This window comes from Artibeus jamaicensis, unplaced genomic scaffold (genome assembly GCF_021234435.1).
Source record: "Artibeus jamaicensis isolate MK-2021 breed Jamaican fruit bat unplaced genomic scaffold, CSHL_Jam_final contig_867, whole genome shotgun sequence".
NCBI classification, from domain to species: Eukaryota; Metazoa; Chordata; class Mammalia; order Chiroptera; family Phyllostomidae; genus Artibeus; species Artibeus jamaicensis.
In genome coordinates this window covers 3,912,388-3,937,588 of record NW_026521995.1, presented here as the reverse complement: position 1 = coordinate 3,937,588, position 25,201 = coordinate 3,912,388, and the positions used below count along the sequence as shown (strand labels likewise).

The following is a 25,201-nucleotide window of genomic DNA, read 5'->3' as shown; positions in this document are numbered from 1 at the left end:
TTCTGGGTCTTGAGACATTTACATCTTAGTCTTATACCCAAATACTGAATTTCTTAAATTGCTTCAGTTCCCAATTAAATGTCTTAGTGTCCTATAGAATATTTAAATCTCTATTGCAGATGAGCAAAGAATATGACCTTTGGATTAATACTGTTTTTTTAATTATGTAATACTTAAATTGTTAATTTACAATACATGTGGTAATATAACACATAAAAAAGATCAGGCAGAACTAACATCTTATTTTTGGAATGATGATGATAACATTTCAAAGAACTTTCCATTGCTTAGTTAACACTAACAATTCAAAAATTTTATAGGACATGATTAATTGGGGATTATTAACTGAAGATCAGGCTTTAGAAAGCTATAAAATACAAACAAATATGAAATTTTTCATAAGACACTTAAATATAATAATGTTTAGATCCTTTCCTGCCCTCAGATTCAATCATTATGTGATTCCTTATTTTAGTGATTAATGTTAATACTGATGCTACTTCTAATTTTTAGCATTGCACATACGTTTCCCAGTCATGTCTTTGTTGTCTATTCCTCACAGGATAATTTTACAGGATAATTAAAAGGCCAAATATATAATATAGTCACACCTGTTTTCTATGATAATTTATAAATTACTTCTGAAAATATAATATTATCTATACACATTTTTATTTTCTCATATTAACAAAAGTCTGTTTATTTTTTAACTTATTTTTAAATACCTTCAATTGAACATCAGGGTTCAGAATTGTCTGGGCTAAGTGAGCAATGGCTCCTGCATCCACTACTGTCTGAGCTAACTCTGGAGAATGCTTTGAAATATCAGTGAGGATAGAAGCAGCCAACCTTTTCAAAGCAATTTCTGGCTCCTGGATACAGAGTAGTAAAAGAGGAACTGCTCCCGCATCCACCACAGCTTGTGACAGTTCTGTGGGTCCAAGAAAAGTAATTAAGTGAGTATGGGTGACTGACCCTTGTGCAAGCCATTTTTCACCCTGACAGATACAGCAAAGAAAAAAGGGGAGGGGGTACTTCACTGTCTCGACATCTGCATTTCAAATCAGCCTTCCTGGTTTCATAAACCATGTGGACCAATCCTGAGCTGAAAAGAATACAGGTCAATAGATGGACCTCCATTTACATGAACACATTTGAGGTAGATTAGGCTGAAATGGCTTGTTATTCTTTTTTTTTTTTTTAAGAGAGTAAGCAGATGTCAGCTGTTTAAGCTCTGACAATTCTGCACTTCTCAATAGGCAAGCATTTTATGCATGGTTTACAATAACAGAGAAAATTAAAGTACCAAAAATTTACCAACCATGTTAATTAGGCAGTATTTTGTACTATTTACATGAGTAAACATTAACATGAGTCTTGTGCTAACAATGTTGATTTTTAAATTCCATTCATCACATAGTATTTTTTAAAGATTTTTAAAAACTTTATACAAAATAAAAATGTGCATTTTATTGTACTCATAAAAACATTTTCAAAACAAGATTTATAACTAAACAGCATACTTTTTGTTTGTTTTGTTTTTTTGGTTTTTTAAATATATTTTATTGATTACGCCATTACAGTTCTATTTCCCCCTTCATTATGTTAATGTTTAGATTAAGAAATAAATGAATCTTTTAACTTGTCAGAAATAAACATTTTTTTAAATATTCACTGATTCGTGTATCCAAGAATAACAGCTATAAAAATAACACATTTTAAACTATAGATATGAAAGATAGTCAGGCAGACCCATGCATATGAAACAATGGTTTTTAAGAAACATAAAGCATAATACATAGTTACAAAATTCTATGTTTATTTTATTCCTGGCCTCCATTAAGGAATAATATATTACCGTATCTATAATTTCTTTTTTTCAAAATATGTTTGCATTTTTCCACATTTGTAATGCCCTGATAATTTGTCTGAATAGCCAAGCTATCAATCAGCATATCACTTGAAGTTTCCAAAGAAAATGTGGTGTTTAATTTTTTGAAAGATGGGTAATACCACATTTTCTAAAAGGAAACAATGTTAGAAAGTACAGGTTATCATCTAATATTTGCTTTCCTCAAGTTATTACAATTATCTTAGAAGCCTCAATATTGTATAAACCACTCATTCTTTTATTAAACAAGTATTAATGGAAGGTTACTATGTGCCAGATGCTTTCAACTCTAGTGCAGATGATAGACTTCTACAAATTAACACTACATTGATTAGCAGATATCTTTCCATTTAAAAAATCTAGTGTGAAATATGAAATACAATGGGAAGTTAATATGTAATCAAGAACCAGAAGCAGATAAGAGAAAAATGCTTCATTAAAAAATCAAAAACAACAATGGACTGAAATATCAACCTAGCACTGTAACATTCCTCAGAAACATCTCTGTGATTCTGCTGCAGTTGCCTAAAGACCAGCGAGACCAGTGAAACAAGAGATCACTATTTCTCTCTCTTTCCCATACCACCCCACCCAGAGGAAATGGAAAGAAACAAAAAGTGTGATACTATATGTAATTTCTAGATATAATTTTCATATTTTATGTTAATTATTAATATGTTAATTCAGTTGAGTTTAAATTATATAGGTATTATACAAAAATATCAACTTTATATGTACATATTCAATGGCACCTAGGGTGTGTGTGTGTTAGACTGAACTTTTTTTTATTATTTTTAATTTTTAATTTTTTAATTTATTTTTTAATTGATTATGCTGTTACAGTTGTTCTATTCCCCCTTTCATTCCCCTCCACCCTAGCCCCCCGTCCCCACCATTACCCCTCTTTAGTTTATGACCATGTGTCTCAAGTTCTTTAGATTCTATATTTCCCATACTATTAAAAATATTTTATTTACTTATTTTTAGAGAGAGGGGAAGGGAGGGAGAAAGAGGGAGAGAAGCATTGATGTGAGAGAGTCAGCATTCGATTGCCTCTTGCATGCTCCCAACTGGGGACCTGGCCCAAAACCCAGGCATATACCCTGTCTGGAAATTGAACAAGTGACCTATCAGTTCATGGGAAGGCAATCAATCCATTGAGCCACACCAGCCAGGGTGGGGATTGAACATTTTGTTTTGAGAGAGGGATGTCCAACCTTTTGGTGTCTCTGGGACACACTGGAATGAAAAGAATGGTCTTGGACCACACATTAAATACATTGTGACATGTATCCAAAAAATAAATCACATAATGTCTTAAGTAAATTTATGATTTTGTGTTGGACCTCATTCACAGCCATCTGGGGCCACATGCAGCCTGGGGGTTGCAGGCTGGACACCCCTGGATAACTTTTATACATAGCTTCTGAGTAAAAAATATACAGTAAACTATAACTGTTTAAAAGTACTATTAATAAAAATTTAAGATTCTTTTAAAAAATCCATTATCTTTGTAATCCCCCACACATTTTATCCTTTTCTTGAAAAACAAAGTGTCATATTCTCTTTTCCATGAACTCTACAATGTGAATGATAAAGCAAACTATTCTTCTGATATATTACCCAAGCTGTTTTCTGTTCTCTCTAGAGTAGTGATGTTAAAGGCTGAGGATAGCACTGGAGAAAGATTTTCCATAAAGGTAATAAAGCATTCAAGGACCTGGATTGGGCCTAGTAATTTTGTACTTGTGATTTCCTTGTTTTACATCTCTGAATTTGTATGATTCTATGACTGGCATCTGCATAATGCACGCCTTACTATACTCTACAAAATATAGGTTCTTTCAGCCTGCCTCCTATCACTCTACTCGTTCTCCTATGGTATATCTTTCCCCTCTTCCTACTATTGCTGCTCCCTTGGCCTTTCAGTGACTGTTGGTGTCTACACAAAAGCCTTTGTCAGCCAGGGCATGGGCTTGTGAACCAATCCTGGACAATGGGGCCAGAGTAAAAATCAGCTAAAAGTATCTGTGAAACATTTTCCCCAGTCATAAACAGAGATACACAGGAGGAAACACTGCCTCTTTGCTGGACATGGCCATTTCTGCAAATGACATCTGGAACTCCTATATCCATCTTGCAACTATAATGAAAGAAATTACCAATATGATGAGGATGGCTGAGTACAAAAATGAAAAACATCTGGTTCCTCCACAACACTGTTCAGCTGCATAACCAGTCTTGGAGTTGCCCTGACTCTGAACTTGGTGTCGTGTGAAATAAAAAATGTCCTTATTGTTTGAGCCACTTACAGCTGATATTCTGTAACTTACAGCCAAAACCATCCTAATGTAATTCTGTCTTCTCTTGTGCTCAGTGTATGTACATATCTTCCTCTCCCTTTAGTCACTGACTGTTCATTAAGTACTTACTATATGCTGGAAACTTGGCCAGATGTTAGGGAAGCAGAATAATAGACTAAAACATTGTTCTATTCTAGAAGACTCTGCCCAGGGTGAATATACAAACAGACCATTACAAGTATGGAGCAGAGCTAGGAGTCAAGTTTGTGAGGTGTCGGGAGAAACTGTATACAGGTTTGCCATTTCAGGCAATGCTTCCCACCTTACATCTTTCTCTCTTTTCCCCCATATAACAAAAGCAGTAGTAACCAAAACATACAAAATTCTCATAACATTTAAGAATAAACTTTCCACAGGAGGAATTTCACAGAGCTCATTTTTCAACTCTAATTTGGTTCAATTAATTATCATGCTTATGAAATTGAAGATTGATATAGATTCAGATGTTCAGAAAAGATTTGACAAAAAAAAAGCAATGAGTCAATAATTTATCTTTTATGCCTGAAAATATCTTAGTCTTATTTTAAATTCAAAGTGAATCTTCAAGAAGATTTATTCTTTAAAAATACACCTTCTATTGTGCATAACAGCTGACATAATTATATATTATTAATAACAAGCAAGACTAGTAGTAGTTATGCAAAAACAAATGCAGAGTAAAAAGCTGTATGTTACACCAAGATGTCTATGGAAATTATACTGGGTTGGTGTTACTATTAGTGATATATTTTTCTTCTCCATTTGCCAAATTGTCTTCTATGTGATTACATTTTTTTTAATTTTTTTATTTATTTATCTTTAGAGGGGAAGGGGGGAAGGAAAGAGAGAGAGGAACATCAATGTATGGTTGCCTTTCTTGCGTCCCCTGCTGGGAACTGGCCTGCAGGGAACCGGCCTGCAACCCAAGCATGTGCCCTGACTGGGAATCGAACCGCGATCGTGTGGTTCGCAGGCCCACGCTCAATCCACTGAGCTATACCAGCCAGGGCGTGATTACATATTTTTAAAAAATAAAAGAAATATGAACTTTTTCTGTCCACATGTATAGCTACTGCTAAGGCTAACTATATTAACATTACTATTATAAAAGACAAATAAACATGTTAGCTTATTTCTCAATATAGCAGAAAATGGTGGGAATGTATGTGTTCTTTAAAGAAAACATTAGGAAAGAGTATATAATTATTTTTAAAGAATTACTAACATACACTAAAAATACTATCCATTTACTTTTTCATACTTTCCCTCTTGCCTTAATCCATGTCTTTATTACATTTGTTAAAATATTACATTGTTAGATGTTAAAGTTTATTCATCATTTTTCATGTTTTTAGATTGTAAATTGTCAGAGAGAATAAGATATCTAATAGCACATTCCTAATTAAAAATAATTTTAAAAGCATACATTGTATACAATTGACTATCAAGTTCTCCAATTTGATGGTCAGCTATTTTCAGTAAAAAATAACTAGTGCTATTGGACCTCATGAATTGTTGAGTGAAGAAACTGAGGCAGCCTCCTCCATAGGACTGCGGTAGAGATGGTGGTGGGGTCATCTATTACAGTCCTGTCTTGGTTTTTCTATGGTTCTTTCTAATGACATTTATGAGGCTTATATGCATAAAACTCTGTAAATATTAATAATGTGAAATTTGGGGGGTAACAACTCTTTGCTTCTTAGACAGTTGCTTTTTTTCTTAAGAATTTTATTCTATGCTGCTCTCAGAACATGGGGTTTTGTTTTCAAGGGTTTTTCCCTCCTCTAGAAAAAAAACGTGACCTTGCAGTTGTCACTCACTAACAGGCGTGAAGTGTTACATTTAAACAGATCAGAATCTTCAATTTAGAATAATCAACAAAGATCAGTATAACTTTAGATTTAATTTTAAAACAAAAGGAGACACAAATGAAAGAGGATTTTAAAAATCAACATTTATAAAATTAGTATTATCTAAAGCTAGATGAATGGGATGTTAGAAATGATTTCATACTGACTAGAAGAGAAGAGCACAGACAGAAATGCCCATCGATGTATAATAAGCATGACTATAACAGGTAAAGCTAGATAAATCAGACAAAAGTAATTTTGCTTTAGTGATTCTCACAATGGCCTTATTCCTGCCTCTTAACTGTTATTAATGGCTAGTTGTTTGTTAAGATTAAGAGCAGTAAACTAAAATGTCCACAAGACCCAGGTAAGTAACTAGAATAGAGAAGCCAGAGGGTGTAAGAAAAATACCCAGTTAGGAGCTCTGGCCCAGTAGCTCAGTTGGTTAGAGCTTCATCCTAATACACCAAGGCTGCGGATTCAAATGTACAAATAAGTGAAACAACAAGCTGATATTTCTCGCTCTAATTCTTTCTCTCTTCCCCTTCCTCTCTCTTTAAAAATCAATAAATATAAAAAAGAAAAGAAAAATATCCATTGGAGGAACAGCAGTACACTGGAAAAGTTTAGGCACCAGCTACAAGGAATAGGAGTTACTCAGCTTCAGCCCTGTGGGGCCATGTAGGAATATAGGCCTACTGTTGTCAGATTTTCTGATTTTTCAAGACAAGCCAGAAATTTGACTTTTAATGTGAAATTGCCTGGTTTTTAAGTGTTGCCAACACCTTTTTTTAAAGAGCATAGTGCAGGCCAAATAAAACACTTAGGCTTACACCTCACACCTTCTAAACCAGCCTGTGGGAGGGGCTACCTTTGATTCTTGTTTTCGTGGTCATGTTCTTGAGTCATAAAGGAAGAACCACTCTACTGGTTATATAAGAAAATTCACAGGAGAAATTGAGGAAAACCCAAAACTTGGCCTTTAAAAAAAGGATTAATCTAAACATATTAATCTCAACTAATTTTTTGCCTTACAAGGAAGACACAGGAAAAAATTAAAGAAAAATTAACTGATCCAAAATGAGAAATGATGAAAAGAACTCACAATGAAGAGACTCTCCAAAAGGAAGGAATAAAGGAAGGCAGTATATCTATGTATGTATTTAGCATAAATTCAAAAATAATCAAACAAACACCTCAAGAATTTTAATTTCTATTAATTTTATTGCTTTTTAATTTATTTTTTCAAGTACTACTTTTAACTCACTGTTCCAAAACCCTACAAAGTTATATTTTGTTTCATTAAAAAGCAAAAGAAAGTCACAAATCATCATTTCTCTGCACTTAGGTGGTCCTATTGATCAGTTTTAAAAATAAGCTAGTTTTTGCATCTAGCTTTAAAACACATAGTTATATTGCTTCAAAACCTTTGTGAAAGAAAGCAGTCCTAAAAACCATTTAAAATTTGGCTACCATTTATGATGTTAATGTTATAATAATCAGTCACCCTATTCAGCCAAAGTTTTCATGATTTTATGAAATTGTAGTAAAAGTAAATATGCTGTTGCAATTGCCAAACCTGTTTATATACTGACCACATTCCGATATGATTTTAGGAATGTCACTTCCAAAGTAGAAGAAATTTGTCTAGTTTTTGGTCTAACCCAGCTGTTTACAACTGGTTTAGTTATCTATTGCTCTGCAACAAATGACACCAAACTCAGCAGCCTAAAATAGGAAACATTTATTATCTCATAGTGTCTTGTAGGTCAGGAACCTGGGAGCAGCTTAGCTGGGTGGTTAGATCTGTGACCTCCCACTAGGCTGTAGTCAAGATGGGGCTGTAGTCTTGACTGGGACTCTAGAATACCTGCTCCCAACCACACTCCTCTGAGTTCCTTCTCATTTTGGGGGCCTTTCCACAGGCTGTTCAAGATCAAGCCTGCACCAAAATGAATAATCCAGAAGAGAGAAACCAAGGCAAAAGCTGCAGTCTTTTATACTCTAATCTCAGAAGTGATATACCATCATTTCTGCTATATTTCATTGGTACAGTGTAGGAGAAAACTACATAAGGATGTGAATAAAAGGAAGTAGGCAACACTGAAGGGCCATCCTGAAGACTGGCTACCATAACCCTTTGATTTTTCACCAGCACATCTGACAGAGGCAACATCCTCCCCTAGATAATGCTCATTATAGCTATAATTCTGAGCTAAGAAATTGGTATCTCCAATTTCAGATGGGAAGGAGCAAAGGTTGGAGAAAATCTGCATATTATTATGAAAAAGTCTAATATATAATTTTTATCTATCTTCTTCCCACCAGCCTTGCAAATGTCATTTTTTCCTATTCTCATCATTTCCACACCACTTTTCTTCACCCAGTCTTCAGAGCCACTGCTCTAACCCTTATACATGGATGGGTTGAGCGTTGGAGAGATTAAGGGTTAACATACATATATACATACATACATACATACATACATACATATGCTTTGAAGGTTGAGTAATTCTGGCTCTTTTAAAAAGTCAAGTAAGTCAAATGAGCCACTGATCTGAAATTAATGGGACCTTTGTAAGAAATTACAATTAGCTGGAATGGAAGGCACACTGTTACAGGGCTCAAGTATAAAAGAACTTCAAAATATGCGAAGAAGTGGAGATGAGAGAAACAGAAGGTAGGAAAAGATAAAGACTTGAGTATGGCCTTGGAAGATAATAGGTAGCATAAGATTTACGCAATTTTTAAAACCCCAATTTTATCAATTTTCAATTTTTGACTTATAACTACTTAATAGCTGAGACTAAGCTGAATAGAATAAGACAAAAGTAGAGAGTTTGGAGTGCTCTTCTAGTGAAGAAAATGAATTATTCGGTATCAGAGCTTTATAAAATATACTTTTTGTACCTAGAAATTTTTACATTTGTTTTTCGCTTGCCTGACATGACATTGCAATCATAGTTGTATTTTCACCCTACCTGTAATTTTGTGTTCTGCTTAACAAAAACTTAAGTGGAAAATTCATATTTTATTGTTCAAACTTCACTGGCATTTACATTTTGCCCGAGCCCAGTTTCAGAGAAGTCCCTGCCCTCAAGTAACTCAGGCTAATGGAGGAGGCTCAATAGCAAAGGGCTACTGGTGGGATTCTCTGCAAGAACACCCAAAAGAAAGAGGAAATAGAAAAGGGAGACAGATATGAGATATTGGATAGTTAGAAAGTTTACATGGTATTTTTACAAAAGTGGTCCCTGGTCAGCAGTTGTTAGTGCTACTCCTTCTGAGTAGTTCCTTGAAACTACCTGTGGGCTTCCACTGTCTACTTTTATTTCTGAAGATGAAGCCAGCCCAACATTTTTAATAACTATATAATATTCCACCGAGTAAATATACCATAAATATACTTAGTGATTCTCCTCCTCTAGGTCATTGCTTGGTTTGCTTTGGGATTGCCATTATAAAATATGATATAGTGAACCTCTTTGTGCATTAGCATCATGCATTAGTTATCCATTGTTATGTAACAAATGACCGAAAGTCAACACCTTAAAACAATATAATTTATTATCTCACATTTCCTGTGGGTCAGGAATCCAGGAGCAGCCTTGCTGGATGGTTGTGGCTCAGAGTTTCTCATGAAGTTGATGTCACAGTCAGCTGGGGTTGCAAGTCATTTGAAGGCACAATTTGGGGAAGGTCTGATCCCAAGCTCACTCATGTAATTGTTGGAAAGCTGAATTTCTTGCTGGTTGTTGGAGACCTTAGGTCCTCACCACATGGACCTTTTCATAGGCTGCCTGAGTGTCCTCATGTCTTAGTAGCTGGCTTTCCCCCAAGCAAGTGAAGAGATGTGGAGAGTAGAGTAAGAGAGCAAGAGAGTGAGGCAGAAAAGAAGGAGATCCCAGGACAGAAGTCTTGTTGGTTTATATCTGGTCGTCTAATCTCAAAAGTGACACACCATCACTTCTGCTGTATTCTAGTGGTTACACAGACCAATCCTGCTCAACCTGGAAGAGGACTGTGTAAGGATATGAATACAAGGACCCAGGATCTTTGAGGGGCATCTTGGAGGGTGGCTACCATGGGATATACATACATATACAACTCCACAGGTTATACAAATATACCTATGTATGTATGTGTGTATTTACTTAAGATAGAGGCCTTGAAGTGAAATTACTGAGGGGAAGAATATTGACATTTTTTGAGGTCCTTGATATTTTTAGATTAAACTAACATGAGACTGCAGTTAAGTCAAAACCAGTCAAATATAGGTAATTTCATATAGGTCAACTTAATGTGCATTGCAATATTGTTTCCAAACGGCACATATCAGTATATGTCCCAACGGACAATGTTTGAATGTGGCAGTTTGGCCATTTACCTTATAAAGTTTATTTTAGCCCTTATGTCCAGTAAGTAATTGCTTAAAGTTGAATCATCATTTACTTCTCCCCAAATGGTATTTTCAGTTCCACATTCCTTGACTTACTGTCTGCAACAGTGAGTTAAAACTGTGATAGAATTACACTGATTAATAAACATGAATATTAAGTGTCTTTTTAGACCACAGAATTACTACCATATTGCCTTTTGACAAAAAACTACAAAGTGTAGTTGCAGTAATTCTAAGTCAGTGCTGTACAATAGGAACATGAGCCACATATATAATATAAAGTTTTCTAGTGACTATTAAAAAGTAAAAAGAAATAAATGAAATTAATTTTAATAACATGCATTATTTAACATAAGATATGTAAAATATTATAATGTTAACATGTAAATAATATTTTAAAATTTTAATGAGATATTGCACATTATTTTCATGCCAAGCCTTAGAAATCCCATGTGTATTGTGTACTTACAGCACATCTCAATTAATCTGCTATATTTTCATTGGAATACTCAATCTCTATTTAGATTTCGAAAAGTTTAGTTTAAAAAGCAGGTTCACATACCCTTTGTTCCAATCAATACCTAAAAAAGTTCCAATAACAGGTCATCAATTTTTTAATTTATATTAATTAAAAGTAAATAAAATTTAAAACTTCCTTAGGTACTCTAGTCACAATTCAAGTAATATGTGACTACTGTTTACCATATTGGTAAAACTGTGGTGTGAAATCAAAGGAGAGATAGAGAATGACACAAATGGTTAAACATTTACAGTTAATACCTCTTCAAGGCCAGAGGTTCTATCTGGATCAAAATGATATGATGCAATTAACTTATACTATATTTTTATAGCAAATTGCTTCATTCATCTGAAACCACAGATAAGGACAAAGTAAGCCCTCCAAATTAACTGTGCAAATTCATTACATAACATAGTAATTATACAGCAACTATTTTCTTTTAGACATAAACCTCAAAAATTTGGCAAGATAAGATAATGAACATGACTAATGTCAAAGTATAATTCTTATGCTAACAAAATCCTAAACTTTTAATAGCTAGTCTCTTGTAGATGTTTGTGAAATGCTTAATTGTAGTACTTTAAAATTTCAGTCAAGTATACTATGCCCAATGTATTTCTAGAAATTCTAATGTAAAATATACACGAAAATGTGTTTCCCCTCAATACTTAAAAGATATTAGGAGGATCTAAACACTGGTGACTGGAAAATAAAGTTTGAGAAACTATTTTGTTCAAATTTTAAAAATACGTTACAATGCACCTTTCAAACTTGGTTTATGAAACCACTAGGATACAAATACTTTTCCCTCTATTCACTCAACACACACATTTAGTGACATTTCTCACATAGGTATTTGCACTAAACAGGAAACAAAGCCTCAGACTGAAAGAATGTTAGGGGCCATCAGGCAGAGGAAGCACTGTTTTGGGTAGAGGGCTAAGTGTTTCAGATACTCAAATTACAATAAATGAAAATACAGAAGGATTTACAACATATTTTTTTACTAGCATACAAACTAACCCCAAAAATGACTAACAAATTAGATAACTACTGAATAAAGTTATAATTAAAATGTTATTTTGTTAAACACATTTGGCTTCTATGCCCAAAGAACATATTAGGGACATTTATATTCACTTTCTCTTTTTCACCAAGTCCTGAGTAAACAGAAGAGTATTTTTGGAAATAAATATTAGGATAAAAATAGGTATAATATATGTAATCCCATAAACATCATTTGCTTCTATGCTTGTGTTTCTCAATCCTTCCTCATTAAAAAAAAGTTATATTGATAAGAATAATAAGATGGTACAAAAATCAACACTATCTGTAGGCACCTATAAAGAAAGTTGTCTGTAGGGTTTTGAAATAATTTTTAATTGCAGGGCTCTTGTCCCCTTCTCCAGTACATCCTTACTTACTCTAAGACATGCACTACAATGTTAATCCAGATATCTCTTAGTAACATGTGGATTTTTAAAAAGTTAATTACTGCTTCCTAAATCTGTTCCACACCATTTAGGATATTGGTATTTACATATAGGTGCCCTGAATGGCATGAGAAGAATATTTGCAAAACTTCTGAATTTTTAAATTGCTATCTCCTTTAATCATTTCATCATTCTATACAAGATAAAAATAAATGGGCGGGCCAGCTCTGTCTGGATTCCTTCCTTACATTACTTATTTAGTAAATAGGATACCCTTTACTACATGTTTCTGTAGTGTCCAAACCATCCATTTCCTGGAAGTGCTGCTCATCTTTGGCTGCTGTGATCTCATCTCTGAACTGCTACTGAGCTGGCATGGAAATTTCTCACTTGATTTAGGTCCAAAGGGCATAAATCAGGTCTACAGGAGAAAGAATAGTTACACATGTGGAAACCAGCCATCAGGGATTAAAACAGAGGTATCTGGTAAGACGTTCAAATACAAGAAGGAAATTAAAACAAAGAATGATGAGCTCTCATACACTTTCCTTTCTTACACTATAAAAATGAAAAAATTTCTGAGAGGTTTTGAGTTCCACCAGTTCCACCATTAATTGCTGTCTGACCAAAATAAATCCTTTAACCTCTCTATTTCAGTTTCCTCATCTATAATATAGAACAATTATATCAATAACTAAAATGTTTTATAACACCTTATCAAATGTATTACTGTTTGCCAGGCTTGAGAACAGCCAAAATTTGTGAGACCAGGTTGACAAAAGACAGGATTTTTAGCTAAAGCTCCCAAAATAAATACTTAAAACTTATTTTTGAGGTCAAATGTGAAAGATTGTTAATACAAAACACACTTATATAGTTCCTCCTTCCTCACACTTTCAGTCAAGCTATTGCTCTCACCTCACTAAGTACTCTAATTGCTGCCACACTCTTAACACAAGTTCATTGGAATTACTCCTCCATAAAGCTGTTGTGCTCCAGAGTAACAAGGCAGGCAGACAGAAGTTGCCAGGTGGGAGGAGAGAAGGAGGACCTTGAGTAGGGTGAAGCAACTTTCTGGGGCCCTCACAGAGGAAGCACTGTGGCTCCACAGAGCCATGGTTCCTTCTGCCTTACCTCTCACACTTCCATCCCCTTTGCCTCACTACTTGTATCTCCAAAAACCACGACTAACCTTTAGAAACACTGAGAGATTTGACATTGATTAGAATGATTCTATAGAGTGAAAGAGTACAGAAACAAGGAAAAAGAGAGACAACCAACATGAAAAGAATTCTACCTCAGTCTTTATTTATTAAGGAGCAGGAAAAACACAAAGAAATTATTTATTTTCAAAGGAAGAGGTACATATTATGAACTGTGTTTAATAACTGGTGGCTTAATCATGGAAATTTAATGATGCAATTTGCACAGAATTTTTTTAAAACCTGTCATTTCTGGTTGTTAGCCCCCAGTTCCCTTTGATTATCAGTAAAATGCTTTAAAAGCTATACCTAAGTGTAGACTTAAATTGTATTTTTCAAAGAAGGAAAAATCAGATGATTCCTATTCATTGTCTCCTCTACTAACTGCATGCTTACTTTATTTTTTAAAGGATTTTTATTTATTTAATTTTAGAGAGAGGGGAAGGGAGGGAAAAAGAGAGGAAGAGAAACATCAGTGTGTGGTTACCTCTTGCCCCTCCCCTACTAGGGACCTGGCCCACAACCCAGGCATGTGCTCCAACTAGGAATCAAACTGGTAACCCTTTGGTTTTTCAGCCAGTGTTCAATCCACTGAGCTGGGGCTGCTTACTTTATTTTTATTTCCTATACACAAAATCTTTTCCTTCTAATGCCTTTAAAGATACACTTTCTTTTGCATCTCTATTGGAAATTTATATTTCTTAAACTTCTTAAACATTTCCTCACTAAGAAGAAAATACTGAATGAATATCCTCCCATTAATCTCAATCTATTCCATTTTTGTCAAGAAACAAACCAGGTTATTTGGAGGTAAATCTTCTATTTCCACTGATGTTCAGGATGTGAATGATGACTTGTTTTATTTCTTACTAATAACATTTCCTCTTCTTTCAGAGAAACCTATGCGGTAATCTCTTCTGGGAGCTTCTGAGTCCCAGGCCTTTAAGTACCATGAAATACTGAAATTACAGAGAGAATTCCATGTGGAAACCAGATTATAGCAAAAAATTGGAATCTAATCCCTAAAACATTCTATTTAAAAACCATTCATTTAGCCTTAAACTGAAGAAAAAAGAGGTATGGAAAGGATATCAATGGGTACCTGCCTGAGAAAGTACCTGTACAGTTGTCCCTCAAAGCTCTTTTGCACCACCCTTTGAAATACTCATATCACTGGTTGCCCAAAAAGTTCATTTGTTTTTTTTCCATAAATGGCTTCAGTAGCCTTTAATTGTCTTTAACTTCATTGAAAACAATTTTGTTAGAATGTATTGCGACAGTTGTTATATCAGCATGCATTTAAAAGAACATCAAAATTGGTGAATTTTTGTGTAGATATTTAATAGTGAAGATGGAAGAAAATAAGCAACATTTTGGCATATTATGCTTTATTATTTCAAGAAAGGTAAAAACACAATTGAAACTCAATTGTGCAGCATATGGAGAAGGTGCTGTGACTGATCAAACATGTCAAAAGTGGTTTGCAAAGTTTCATACTGGAAATCTCTCACTGGATGATGCTCCACAGTTAAGTAAACCAGTTAAAGTTGATAGCAATCAAATTGAGACATTAATAGATAACAATCAATGTTATACCATGTGGGAGATAACCAACACACTCAAACTGTCCAAATCAATAAAGTTATTGGTAAAAATGAAAAACATGTCTTTTATTTTACAGAAAAAAACATAGACTTTTTAGACAACTCAGTATAATTTGTTTGCCATAAAATTCTCTGACATTAAAAAAATTAAGTTTTTTCCATGTCATTTCTCCATGATAACCAGCTTGCAATTTAAAACACTATATTAGTTTTTTCAATCATCATGTATTAAGCAATAGTCCCAAGGAGAACCTATCTAGAAAACAAAAATCCAGATATTAAGGAAATAATCTAATACACTAATTCTGAATCATTCTAAGCATGACAGTAGTGTACTTTCTCAATACTTTTATATCATTTTATTCGTTTTATGTATCTAATAGTGTCACCATTTTAGAGCCAAATGAAACATAACCATTAGAGAACTTCTTACTGTTTCTGTTTGAATTCCTTCTTTAATGCTCATTCAAGAAGTGTTTAGTGAAGCTGTATGGCAAAGTGGTTAACATGGGCTTGGGATTCAGACAGATTTAGCCTCAAATCCTATGTCTGCCCTTATTATAATTTCAGGTATCCTCTCTAAGTTCCATTTTCTTCCTTTGTTTAACACAGAGAGTAATACCTACCATAAGAGTAGCATAATCAAAATGAGATACTGTATCTAAAGCACACTGTATAGAGCCAGGCATATACTAATTACTCAGTAAATGGCAGCTATTATTTTATACATACATATACATAAAAAATCTGGGAGAATCCAAGATGGTGGAGAAATAAGTGGAAGCTTCATTAACCTCCTCCCAGGACAAATCAGCAATTATAACTGAATTGCAGAGAAAGCATTCTGAATAACCAATTGAACACTAGCTGGAGAGAAGCCTTATAACCATGCATAGAGAAAAAAAAATGGTTCACCATAACATGACTGGCAGGGAGTATGGAGACATGAGAGGGCTGGCTGGGCTCCAAAGGATGGCATCTGTAGTTCTGGAGGGATAGTTCAGTGGCCAGGGAGGTCCCCCTAAAGACTGTGGAGTCTAACCCCAAGCAGGACATCCCAACCTACAGCATTGGAGCCAGAAAGGAACCCAGATAACATCCAGCTGTGAAAAGCAGCAGGGCTCCTGTCTGCCAGGGAGAAATGGCTAGAGATGCAAAGAGCCTCTTAAAGGGCCAATGCACAAAATTTTGTTTGTAGCCAGTTACCCTGGGCTCCAGCAGAAGGAGGGCAGAGGGGACTAGAGACCATTGAGGCAAGGCTAGGGCTGGTGGCTCTGGTGAGAGAACTAAAGGAACAGCTACCAGGATCCATGTGCTGTGTCATTCCCCATACTGCATAAGCTGGCTTTCTCAGGCAGACTACTCCTTTCCAAATAGCATCAGCCTGAGGGGAAGCAATAGCTTCACCCATAGGAATTACTCTGCCCCATCCTGTGGTGCTTAAACTCAACTGCTGATTACAGCTTCATTAGATTAGCAGCCAATCATGTTTAATGGCTGATTAGTTTAGCAACTAAGAAAATACAAAGAAGCAGCCAAAATGGGAAGATAAAGAAAGAGGCCACAAATAAAAAAAAAAAACAAGAGAATTCTCCAGAAGAACTAGAAGTATTAGGGGTGAGCAATTTATCAGATATAGAGTTTAGAATAATGATAATAATTTTTCATACTCAACAGCATAAACAAAGACATAGAAACCATAAAAAGGACCAGTCAGAAATAAAAGATGCACTATCTGTAATAAATAATACACTGGAAGAAATAATCAGTAGGTTAGATAAAACAGAGGATTGAATTAGTGTTTTGGAAGACAGAAACAAACACCCAGGCAGAGCAGGAAAAAATTTTTTTTAAAGGAAGAGAGCTTAAGAAACATTTTTTGAACAACATGAGGTATGACAACATCCACATCATGGGAATACCAGAAGGAGAAGAGAGAAAAAAAGGGATCAAGAAACTATTTGAAGAAATAATGACCAAAAACTTCCCTAATCTGATGAAGGAAAAAGTCACACAAGTCTAGGAAGCTCAGAGACTCCTAAAAAAATTGGACCCGAAGAGGCTAACACCAAGACACATCATAATTAAAATGACAAGACTTAAAAACAAGGAGAGAATCCTAAAAGCCACAAGAGAAAAGCAGGTAGTAACCAACAAGGGAGCATTAATTACACTGGCATCTGATACTCAACAGAAATATTTCAGACCATAAGGGAGTGGCTTGAAATATTCAAGGTGATGAAAAGCAAGGACCTATGACCAAGGCTACTTTACCCTGCAAGGCTCTCATTGAAAATTGAAGGAGAAATAAGAAACTTCCCAGACAAGAAAAAGCTAAAGGAGTTAACACCAAACCAGTACTGCAACAAATGTTAAAGGGCTTTCTTTAAGAAGAATAAAAAGAGAAAGAAAGAAAAAAAACAGAGGAAAACAGTCTAATAATAAAATGGCACTACATATGTATCTATCCATAATCACCTTAAATGTAAATGGCTTAAATGCTCTGACCAAAAGACATCAGGTAGATGAATGGACAAGAAAACAATACCCATATATATGCTGCCTCCAAGAGACCCATTTCAGATTGAAAGATACACACAGACAAAAAGTAAAGAGATGGAAAAAGATATTTCATGCAAATAGAGAAGAAAAAAACTTATATCTGACAAAAGAAACTTTAAAACCAAGGCTATAGTAAGAGACAAAGAAGGACACTACATAATGATAAAGAGAACAATGCAACAAGAGAATATAACTCTAGTAAACATTTATGTACCCAACATAGGAGCACCTAACTATGTAAAGCAAATCTTGATAGACATAAAGGGAGAGATCAACAGAAATAAAGTCATGGTTGGGGATTTTTAACACACCATTGACTTTAATGGATAGATCTTCCAGGCAGAAAACCAACAAGGAGACAGTGGTCTTAAATTATGCACTAGATCAAATGGATTTATTTGATATCTTCAAAGCATTTCACCCCAAAGCAACAGACTATACATACTTTTCAAGTGTACATGGAATGTTTTCTAGGACAAACCACATGTTAGGACACAAAACAAGTCTCAATATATTTAAGAAGATTGAAATCATGTCCACCACCTTCTCTGACCTCAATGCTATAAAACTGAAATCAATCACAAGAAGAACACTGAAAAAACATACAAAGGCATGGACACTAAATAACATGTTATTAAACTACAAGGGGGTCAAAAATAGATCAAGGAAGAAATCAAAAGATACCTTGAAGCAAATCAAAATTGAGGACACAACAACCCAAAATCTGTGGGACACTGGGAAAGCAATTATAGAGGAAAATTCATAGCATTACAGGCCTAGCTCAAAAAAACAAGTAAAAGCTCAAATAAACAATCTAACTTTACGCATAAAGGAACTTGAAAAAGAACAACAAATGAAGCACAAAGTGAGTAGAAAGGAAGAAATAATAAAGATCAGAGTAGAAATAAATGAATTAGAGTCTAAAAAACAATATAAAAGGTCATTGAAACCAGGAGCTGGTTTCTTGAAAAGATAAACCAGATTGACAAACCTTTAACCAGACTCAACAAGAAAAAAAGAAATGACCCAAATAAATAAAATCAGAAGTAAAAGAAGAGAAGTAACAACTGACAACAAAGAAATACAAAGGACTGTGAGAAAATATTATGAACAACTATATGCCAACAAACTGGACAACCTGGATGAAATGAATGAATTCCTAGAAACATACAATGTTACAAAAATAAATCATGAAGAATCGGGAAATTTGAATAGACAGAATTACACCTAACGAAATTAAAGTAGTAATCAAAAAACTCCCAACAAACAAAAGCCCTGAACCAGATGTCTTCACAGGTGAATTTTACCAAACATTCTGAAAAGACATAACAGCTCTCCTCAAACTATTTTATAAAATCCAAGAGGAGGGAAGGCCCCCAAACTCATTTCACAAAGCCAGCATTATCTTAATTCCAAAACCAGATAAACAGAGTTATAGGCCAATATCCCTGACAAACATAGATGCTAAATCCTCAATGAAATATTAGCAATTCAAGTAGAGCAATAATATATCAAAAAGATCAAGCAGGATTTATTCCAGGATTGCAAGAATGGTACAACATTTGCAAATCAATAAATATAACTCACCACATAAACAAAATGAAGGATAAAAACCACATGATCATATCAATAAATGCAGAAAAAGATTTTGATGAAATCAAGAACCCATTTATGATAAAAACTCTTAGCAAAATGGGAATAGAGGAAACATACCTAGACATAATAAAGGCCAAATATGACAAACCCACTGCCAGCATCATATTCAATGAGCAAAAACTACAAGTGTTCCCCTTAAGATCAGGAACAAGACAGGGATGTTCACTTTCACCTCTTTATTCAACATAGGACTGGAAGTCCTAGATACAGAAATCAAACAAGAAGAAAAGTAAAAACCATTCAAACTGGAAAGGAGGAAGTGAAATTGTCCTTATTTGTAGGACATGATACTGTGCACTATCTGTAATAAATAATACACTGGAAGGAATAATCAGTAGGTTAGATAAAACAGAGGATCGAATTAGTGTTTTGGAAGACAGAAACAAACACCCAGGCAGAGAACCCCAAACCAAACATTTCACACCAAGATACTAGAGCTGATAAATGAATTCAGCAAAGTAGCAGGATACATGAATTCCTAGAAACATACAATGTTTCTAGGAATTAATGTCCAGAAATCAGTTGCATTTTTATATGCCAATAACAAACTAACAGAAAGGGAAATTAAGAAAACAGTCCCATTCACAATTACTTCAAAAAGAATAAAATACCTAGGAATAAACCTAATGAAGGATGTAAAAGACCTGTACTCAGAAAATTACAAGACACTGAAGGAAGAAATTGAAGAAGATACAAATAAGTGGAGGCACATACTGTGTTCACAGGTAGGAAGAATTAACATCATTTAAATGTCTCTATTCCCCAAAGCAATCTATAGGTCCAATGCAATTCCTATCAAGATTCCAATGACATATTTCATACAACTAGAACAAATATTTCAAAAATTTATAATGAACCACAAAAGGCCCCGCTTAGCAACAGGGATACTGAGAAAAAAGAACAAAGTTGAAGGAATCGCGCTACCTAATGTCAAACTATACTACAAGGCCATAGTAATCAAACTAGCATGGCACTGGCATCAAAACTGCCACAGAGATCAATGAAACAGAATAGAGAGCTCAGGAATAAAACCACACCTTTATAGTTAATTAATATTCAACAGGAGAGCAAGCACATACAATGGGCTAAAGATAGTTTCTTCAATAAATGATGTTGGGAAAACTGGTCAGATACATGCAGTAAAATGAAACTAGACCACCTTCTTATACTACACACAAGAGTAAATTCAAAATGGATCAAATTCTTAAATGTTAGACCCCAAACCATAAAAATCCTAGAAGAAAACATAGGCAGTGAAATCTCTGATATTGCTCATATCAATTTTTTATAGATATATATCCCCAGGCAAAGAAAAGAAAAGAAAAATAAATAAATGGGGCCACATTAAACTAAAAAGTTTTTGCACAGCAAAGAAAATCATTAACAAAATAAAAAGACAATCCACAGAATGGAAGAACATATTTGCCAACACATCTGATAAGGGGTTAATATCCAAAATTTATAAAGTACTTACAAAACTCAACACCAAAAAAACAAACAACCCAATTAAAAAATGGGCAATGGAACTGAATAGATACTTATGAAAAGAGGACATATAGATGGCCAATAGGCATATGAAAAGGTGTTCAATGTCACTAATCATCAGAGAAATGCAAATTAAAGCCACAATGAGATACCATCTCTCACCTGTCAGAATGGCTATCAATAAATCAACAAACAAGAAGTGCTAGTGAGGATGTGGAAAAAGGGGAATCTTTTGGACTGTTGGGGGGAATGCAGACTAGTGCAGCTACTACCTGTAGAAAGCACTATGGAGATACCTTGAAAAATGTGAAATGGATCTGCCTTTTGACCCAGCAATCCCTCTTCTAGGAATAAATACTAAGGAACTCAAAAGACTAATTCAAAAGAACATAAGCACCCCTATGTTCACTGCAGCATTATTTACAATCACCAAGATACAGAAGCAGCCCAAGTATCCACCAATAGACAAGTGGGTAGAACAACTATGTGACAGTTACTCAATGGAATTCTACTCAGCCATAAAAAAGAAGAAAATTTTACCCTTTGCAACAGTATGGATGGACCTGGAGAACATTATACTAACTGAAATAAGCCAGTCACAGAAAAACAAATACCATATGATTTCACTCATATGTGGAATCTAATGAAACAAACTTAACTAACAAGCAAAACAGAGGCACTCATAGATGGAGAGCAGATGACATCTGGAGGGAAGGGAAGTTAGGGAGTGGAGGGGTTGAGCAAAAAAGAAAAAGGACTCTTGAAAGTGGATAGCAGTGAGGTGATTGCTGGAGTGAGAGGGGTATACGGGGACTACGTGGTAATGGAAAAAATACAATAATACAAAATTTTTAGAAAAAGCTAGACTTCAAAAAAAGAAGAAAAGAAAGAAAATGTGAAAAATGAAGAAAAATATCCTTCGTTCTAACACCCTAGTAATACAAACATGTATTTTTTGTAATTTATGTTCACATAAAAACTTATTTATAATAAGTTTTATTATTATAATTGTAAGTTTAATTATTATAATTGTAATATATAATTTTGTTCTTTCTTACTTTATAATCACTTTTTGTTGAATGAGAGTCTATTAAGTAAACTACCATAATTTAACATCTAAATTCCTGCCAAATGTTTGGGGGTTTGCTATTACAAATAATGTTATAATAACATTTGCATGAATACAGTTTTTCATTCTGTGGAATTATTTCCTTAAAAGCAATTCCCAAATCAGGCTTTCTAGAGTAACCATAAACTCTTTTGTGACTTAGATTTTTACCAAACAACTTTCCACAAGTTTATACAATTTGTAGTGTTTCCACCAATGGTTATAAACATTATCATGTTCTCTCTAACCCTCAGTATTAATACTAATACCTTTCATTTTTTGAATATTTACCATGTGTCAAGCACTGTTCTAAGTGCTTTACATATATTATCTCATCATTCTCACAACAAATCTCTAAGGTAGCTACTTTGACCATGTACAATAAATCTCTGAAGTAACCCAGAAGTAGTTATCCTCTTTTTGTAGATGAGGAAGTAAGGTTCAGAAAGGTTAAAAGCCATACTCAATGTCACATAGCAAATAAATGGTAAAACTTGTACTGAAACTCATCCTAATACCACAATGCTCATGGCCACTTGGCTCTGTTTCTTCTTTACTCTTTTTTCCTCCAAGTAATAAAAGGGGGTTATGAAGTTTTCATAAGCAGTTCTTGATTACTAACAAAGTAGGTCATTTTTACATATGTTAAACTGCATAGCCTTGTTGTATTATTTGTTAATATTATTTAGCAACTTCTATAAAGTTGTGGGGGCAGTTTTGTTCCCTATGTATTTTTTGCTGATCAGGTGTGTCAGCATAACCTTCACAAAAAAGGTCCTGGCACTGAGCTGTCAGTTAATAAGCAAAGGTGGTCCTTCTTTTTCTCCTTCCTTCCTGCCCAATATGAGCTGAATACAAACATGTCCTGGAAAGTTATGTCCATATGTGTTCAACACTACTCACTCATATGACATGGCTCCTGACTAATTTGGAATACTCTATATTATAAGTAAGAGTGAAGACTCAATGTACCCTGAGGGCTGACAAACTACAATAATTTTTAACTGAACCAATTTGCCAAGGACTTCAAGAATTAATATGTCATTCACTCAATTCCTGCCCCACCATCTCTTTCCATCTACAGATTTCTCTTCTGCTAACTAAGACTGGAATGTATAGATGTTTTTACAGATTTATAACCCAAACAACCTGGGCATCATTTGGAGCTTATCTCTCATAACATATAGAAACATCATTAAAAACTCACCTAGGCTTTACTAAAACTCACCTAGGCTTTTAAAATAATCCTATTTTAAAACATGCTCCAATACCTGCATTATGTCTTGCTATACATCCAAGTGCCCAAGCTGCAGCCTCTTTGACTCCAGGGTAAAAATCTTCCAGGCATATCACTAGCATATTCAGAGTTTCACAATCAACTATTGCCTGAGCTAGTTAAGGAGAATGTTTACCAACTACTTGTAATACAAAGGCAGCTGCTTTCCTGTAGAAATGCTACAAGGATAAAACAGATAAAAGAGACAAAACTCAAAGTGAGTTGAACACTTACATAACAAAAAGTTAAAATAGACCAAAACCTTTGTAAAGATAACATTAATATAATAAAGCTCAACAGCTGTTATATACAAAAAAAAATCCTGCAACATTTTGATTTTTTCCATTTTATCAAGTTTAATATACATAAAAATGTAGAACTTAAAAATGCACACATAGTTCTTGATTTCAAACTAAACTGAAATATTAAAATATATTTTTATAAAAACTTTACCCACAAAATCCAATTTAGTAGATGCACTAAGGAATCACTTTTATTTCTCTGACATTTTATTTCTAATTTGATTATAGTAAACAAACATATTTTGTATTATTTGTATCAAAATAATTAAAATGTTAGCCCTAGCTGGTGTAGCTCAGTGGATTGAGTGTGGCTTGTGAACCAGACAATCGCAGTTCGATTCCCAGTCAGGGCACATAACTGGGTTGCAGGCCAGTTCCCAGCAGAGGATCCACAAGAGGCAACCATACATTGATATTTCTCTCTCTCTCTCCTTCCCTTCCCCTCTAAAGATAAATAAATAAAATCTTTAAAATTAAAAAAATAATTAAAATGTTTAGTTGACAATGGTTACTAATATGGATATTACTAACACATTTGCATTTAAGTATTTAAAATACTTGTGTATTTTTATTGAAAACCCCATCTTTACCATTTCCTGAAGCAGGCATAAGGTATCTGAATGCAGTTATAATATTCAACTAGACAAAATACTAAGTCTATTTTGACAGACTAATTTGCTACTTGAGTAGAAATCAATAGCAGTAGTCTTGTTATAGTGTTATTTGTTATAATGGAAATAATTATGCATAGCTTAATACATAAAGAGCTTTTTAAAGGTAGTTTTACCTCTATCATTAGCTGTTAACTGTTTGAATTTTAGAATATGCACTTCAGTGATATTTATTATGGTTTTCTTTCTTTTTTTTTAATTTAATTGTTGTTCAAGTACAATTGTCTCCATTTTCTGCCCACCATGCCCCACCCCCACCGCCAATTCCAGCCATCCCCACTTCCCACCCTTGATCCTATCCCTGTTAGGCTTTGTCCATGTGTCCTTTGTAATTGTTCTGAAATCTCTTCCTCCCTTCCCACCCCCCATTATCCCCTTTCACCTCCCCTATGGTTACTGTCAGTTTGTTCTTAATTTCAAACTCTCTGTTTATATTTTGCTTGCTTGGTTGTTTTGTTGATAAGGTTCCTCTTATAGGTGAGATCACATGGTATTTGTCTTTTACCACCTGGCTTATTTCACTTAGCATAATGCTCTCCAGAGCAATTCATGCTGTTACAAAGAGTAGGAGCTCCTTCTTTCTTTCTGCTGCATAGTATTCCATTGTGTAAATGTTCCATAGGTTTTTGATCCATTCATTCACTAATAAGCACTTAGGTTTTTTTCATCATTTTGTTGTTATTGGGGTATATTAATTAATACCTTCTATTCTGATGAAGAAAAATTTAAGATTATGGGCTCATAAATTGAGCCTTTTCTACCACATATTTTAGAAATTACCATGGAATGAGTAATTCATTCAAGACGTATCAGTTATCATTCAACACAATTCCTATCAAAATACCATTGCCATATTTCACAGAACTAGAATAAATAATCCAAAAATTTGTATGAAAACAC

General features: G+C 34.4%; 1 protein-coding gene across 1 annotated transcript in view; it reads right to left on the bottom strand.

Moving 5' to 3' along the window:
• The window catches only part of SPAG6 (sperm associated antigen 6), a 42,452-nt gene extending 18,026 nt beyond the window's left edge, over nt 1-24,426 (bottom strand). Inside the window, 3 exon segments of the mRNA XM_053673504.1 lie at nt 726-931; nt 23,324-23,507; nt 24,418-24,426. Of these exon segments, the coding sequence (XP_053529479.1) occupies nt 726-931; nt 23,324-23,507; nt 24,418-24,426 (399 nt within the window).
• Between the last annotated feature and the right edge of the window lie 775 nt (nt 24,427-25,201).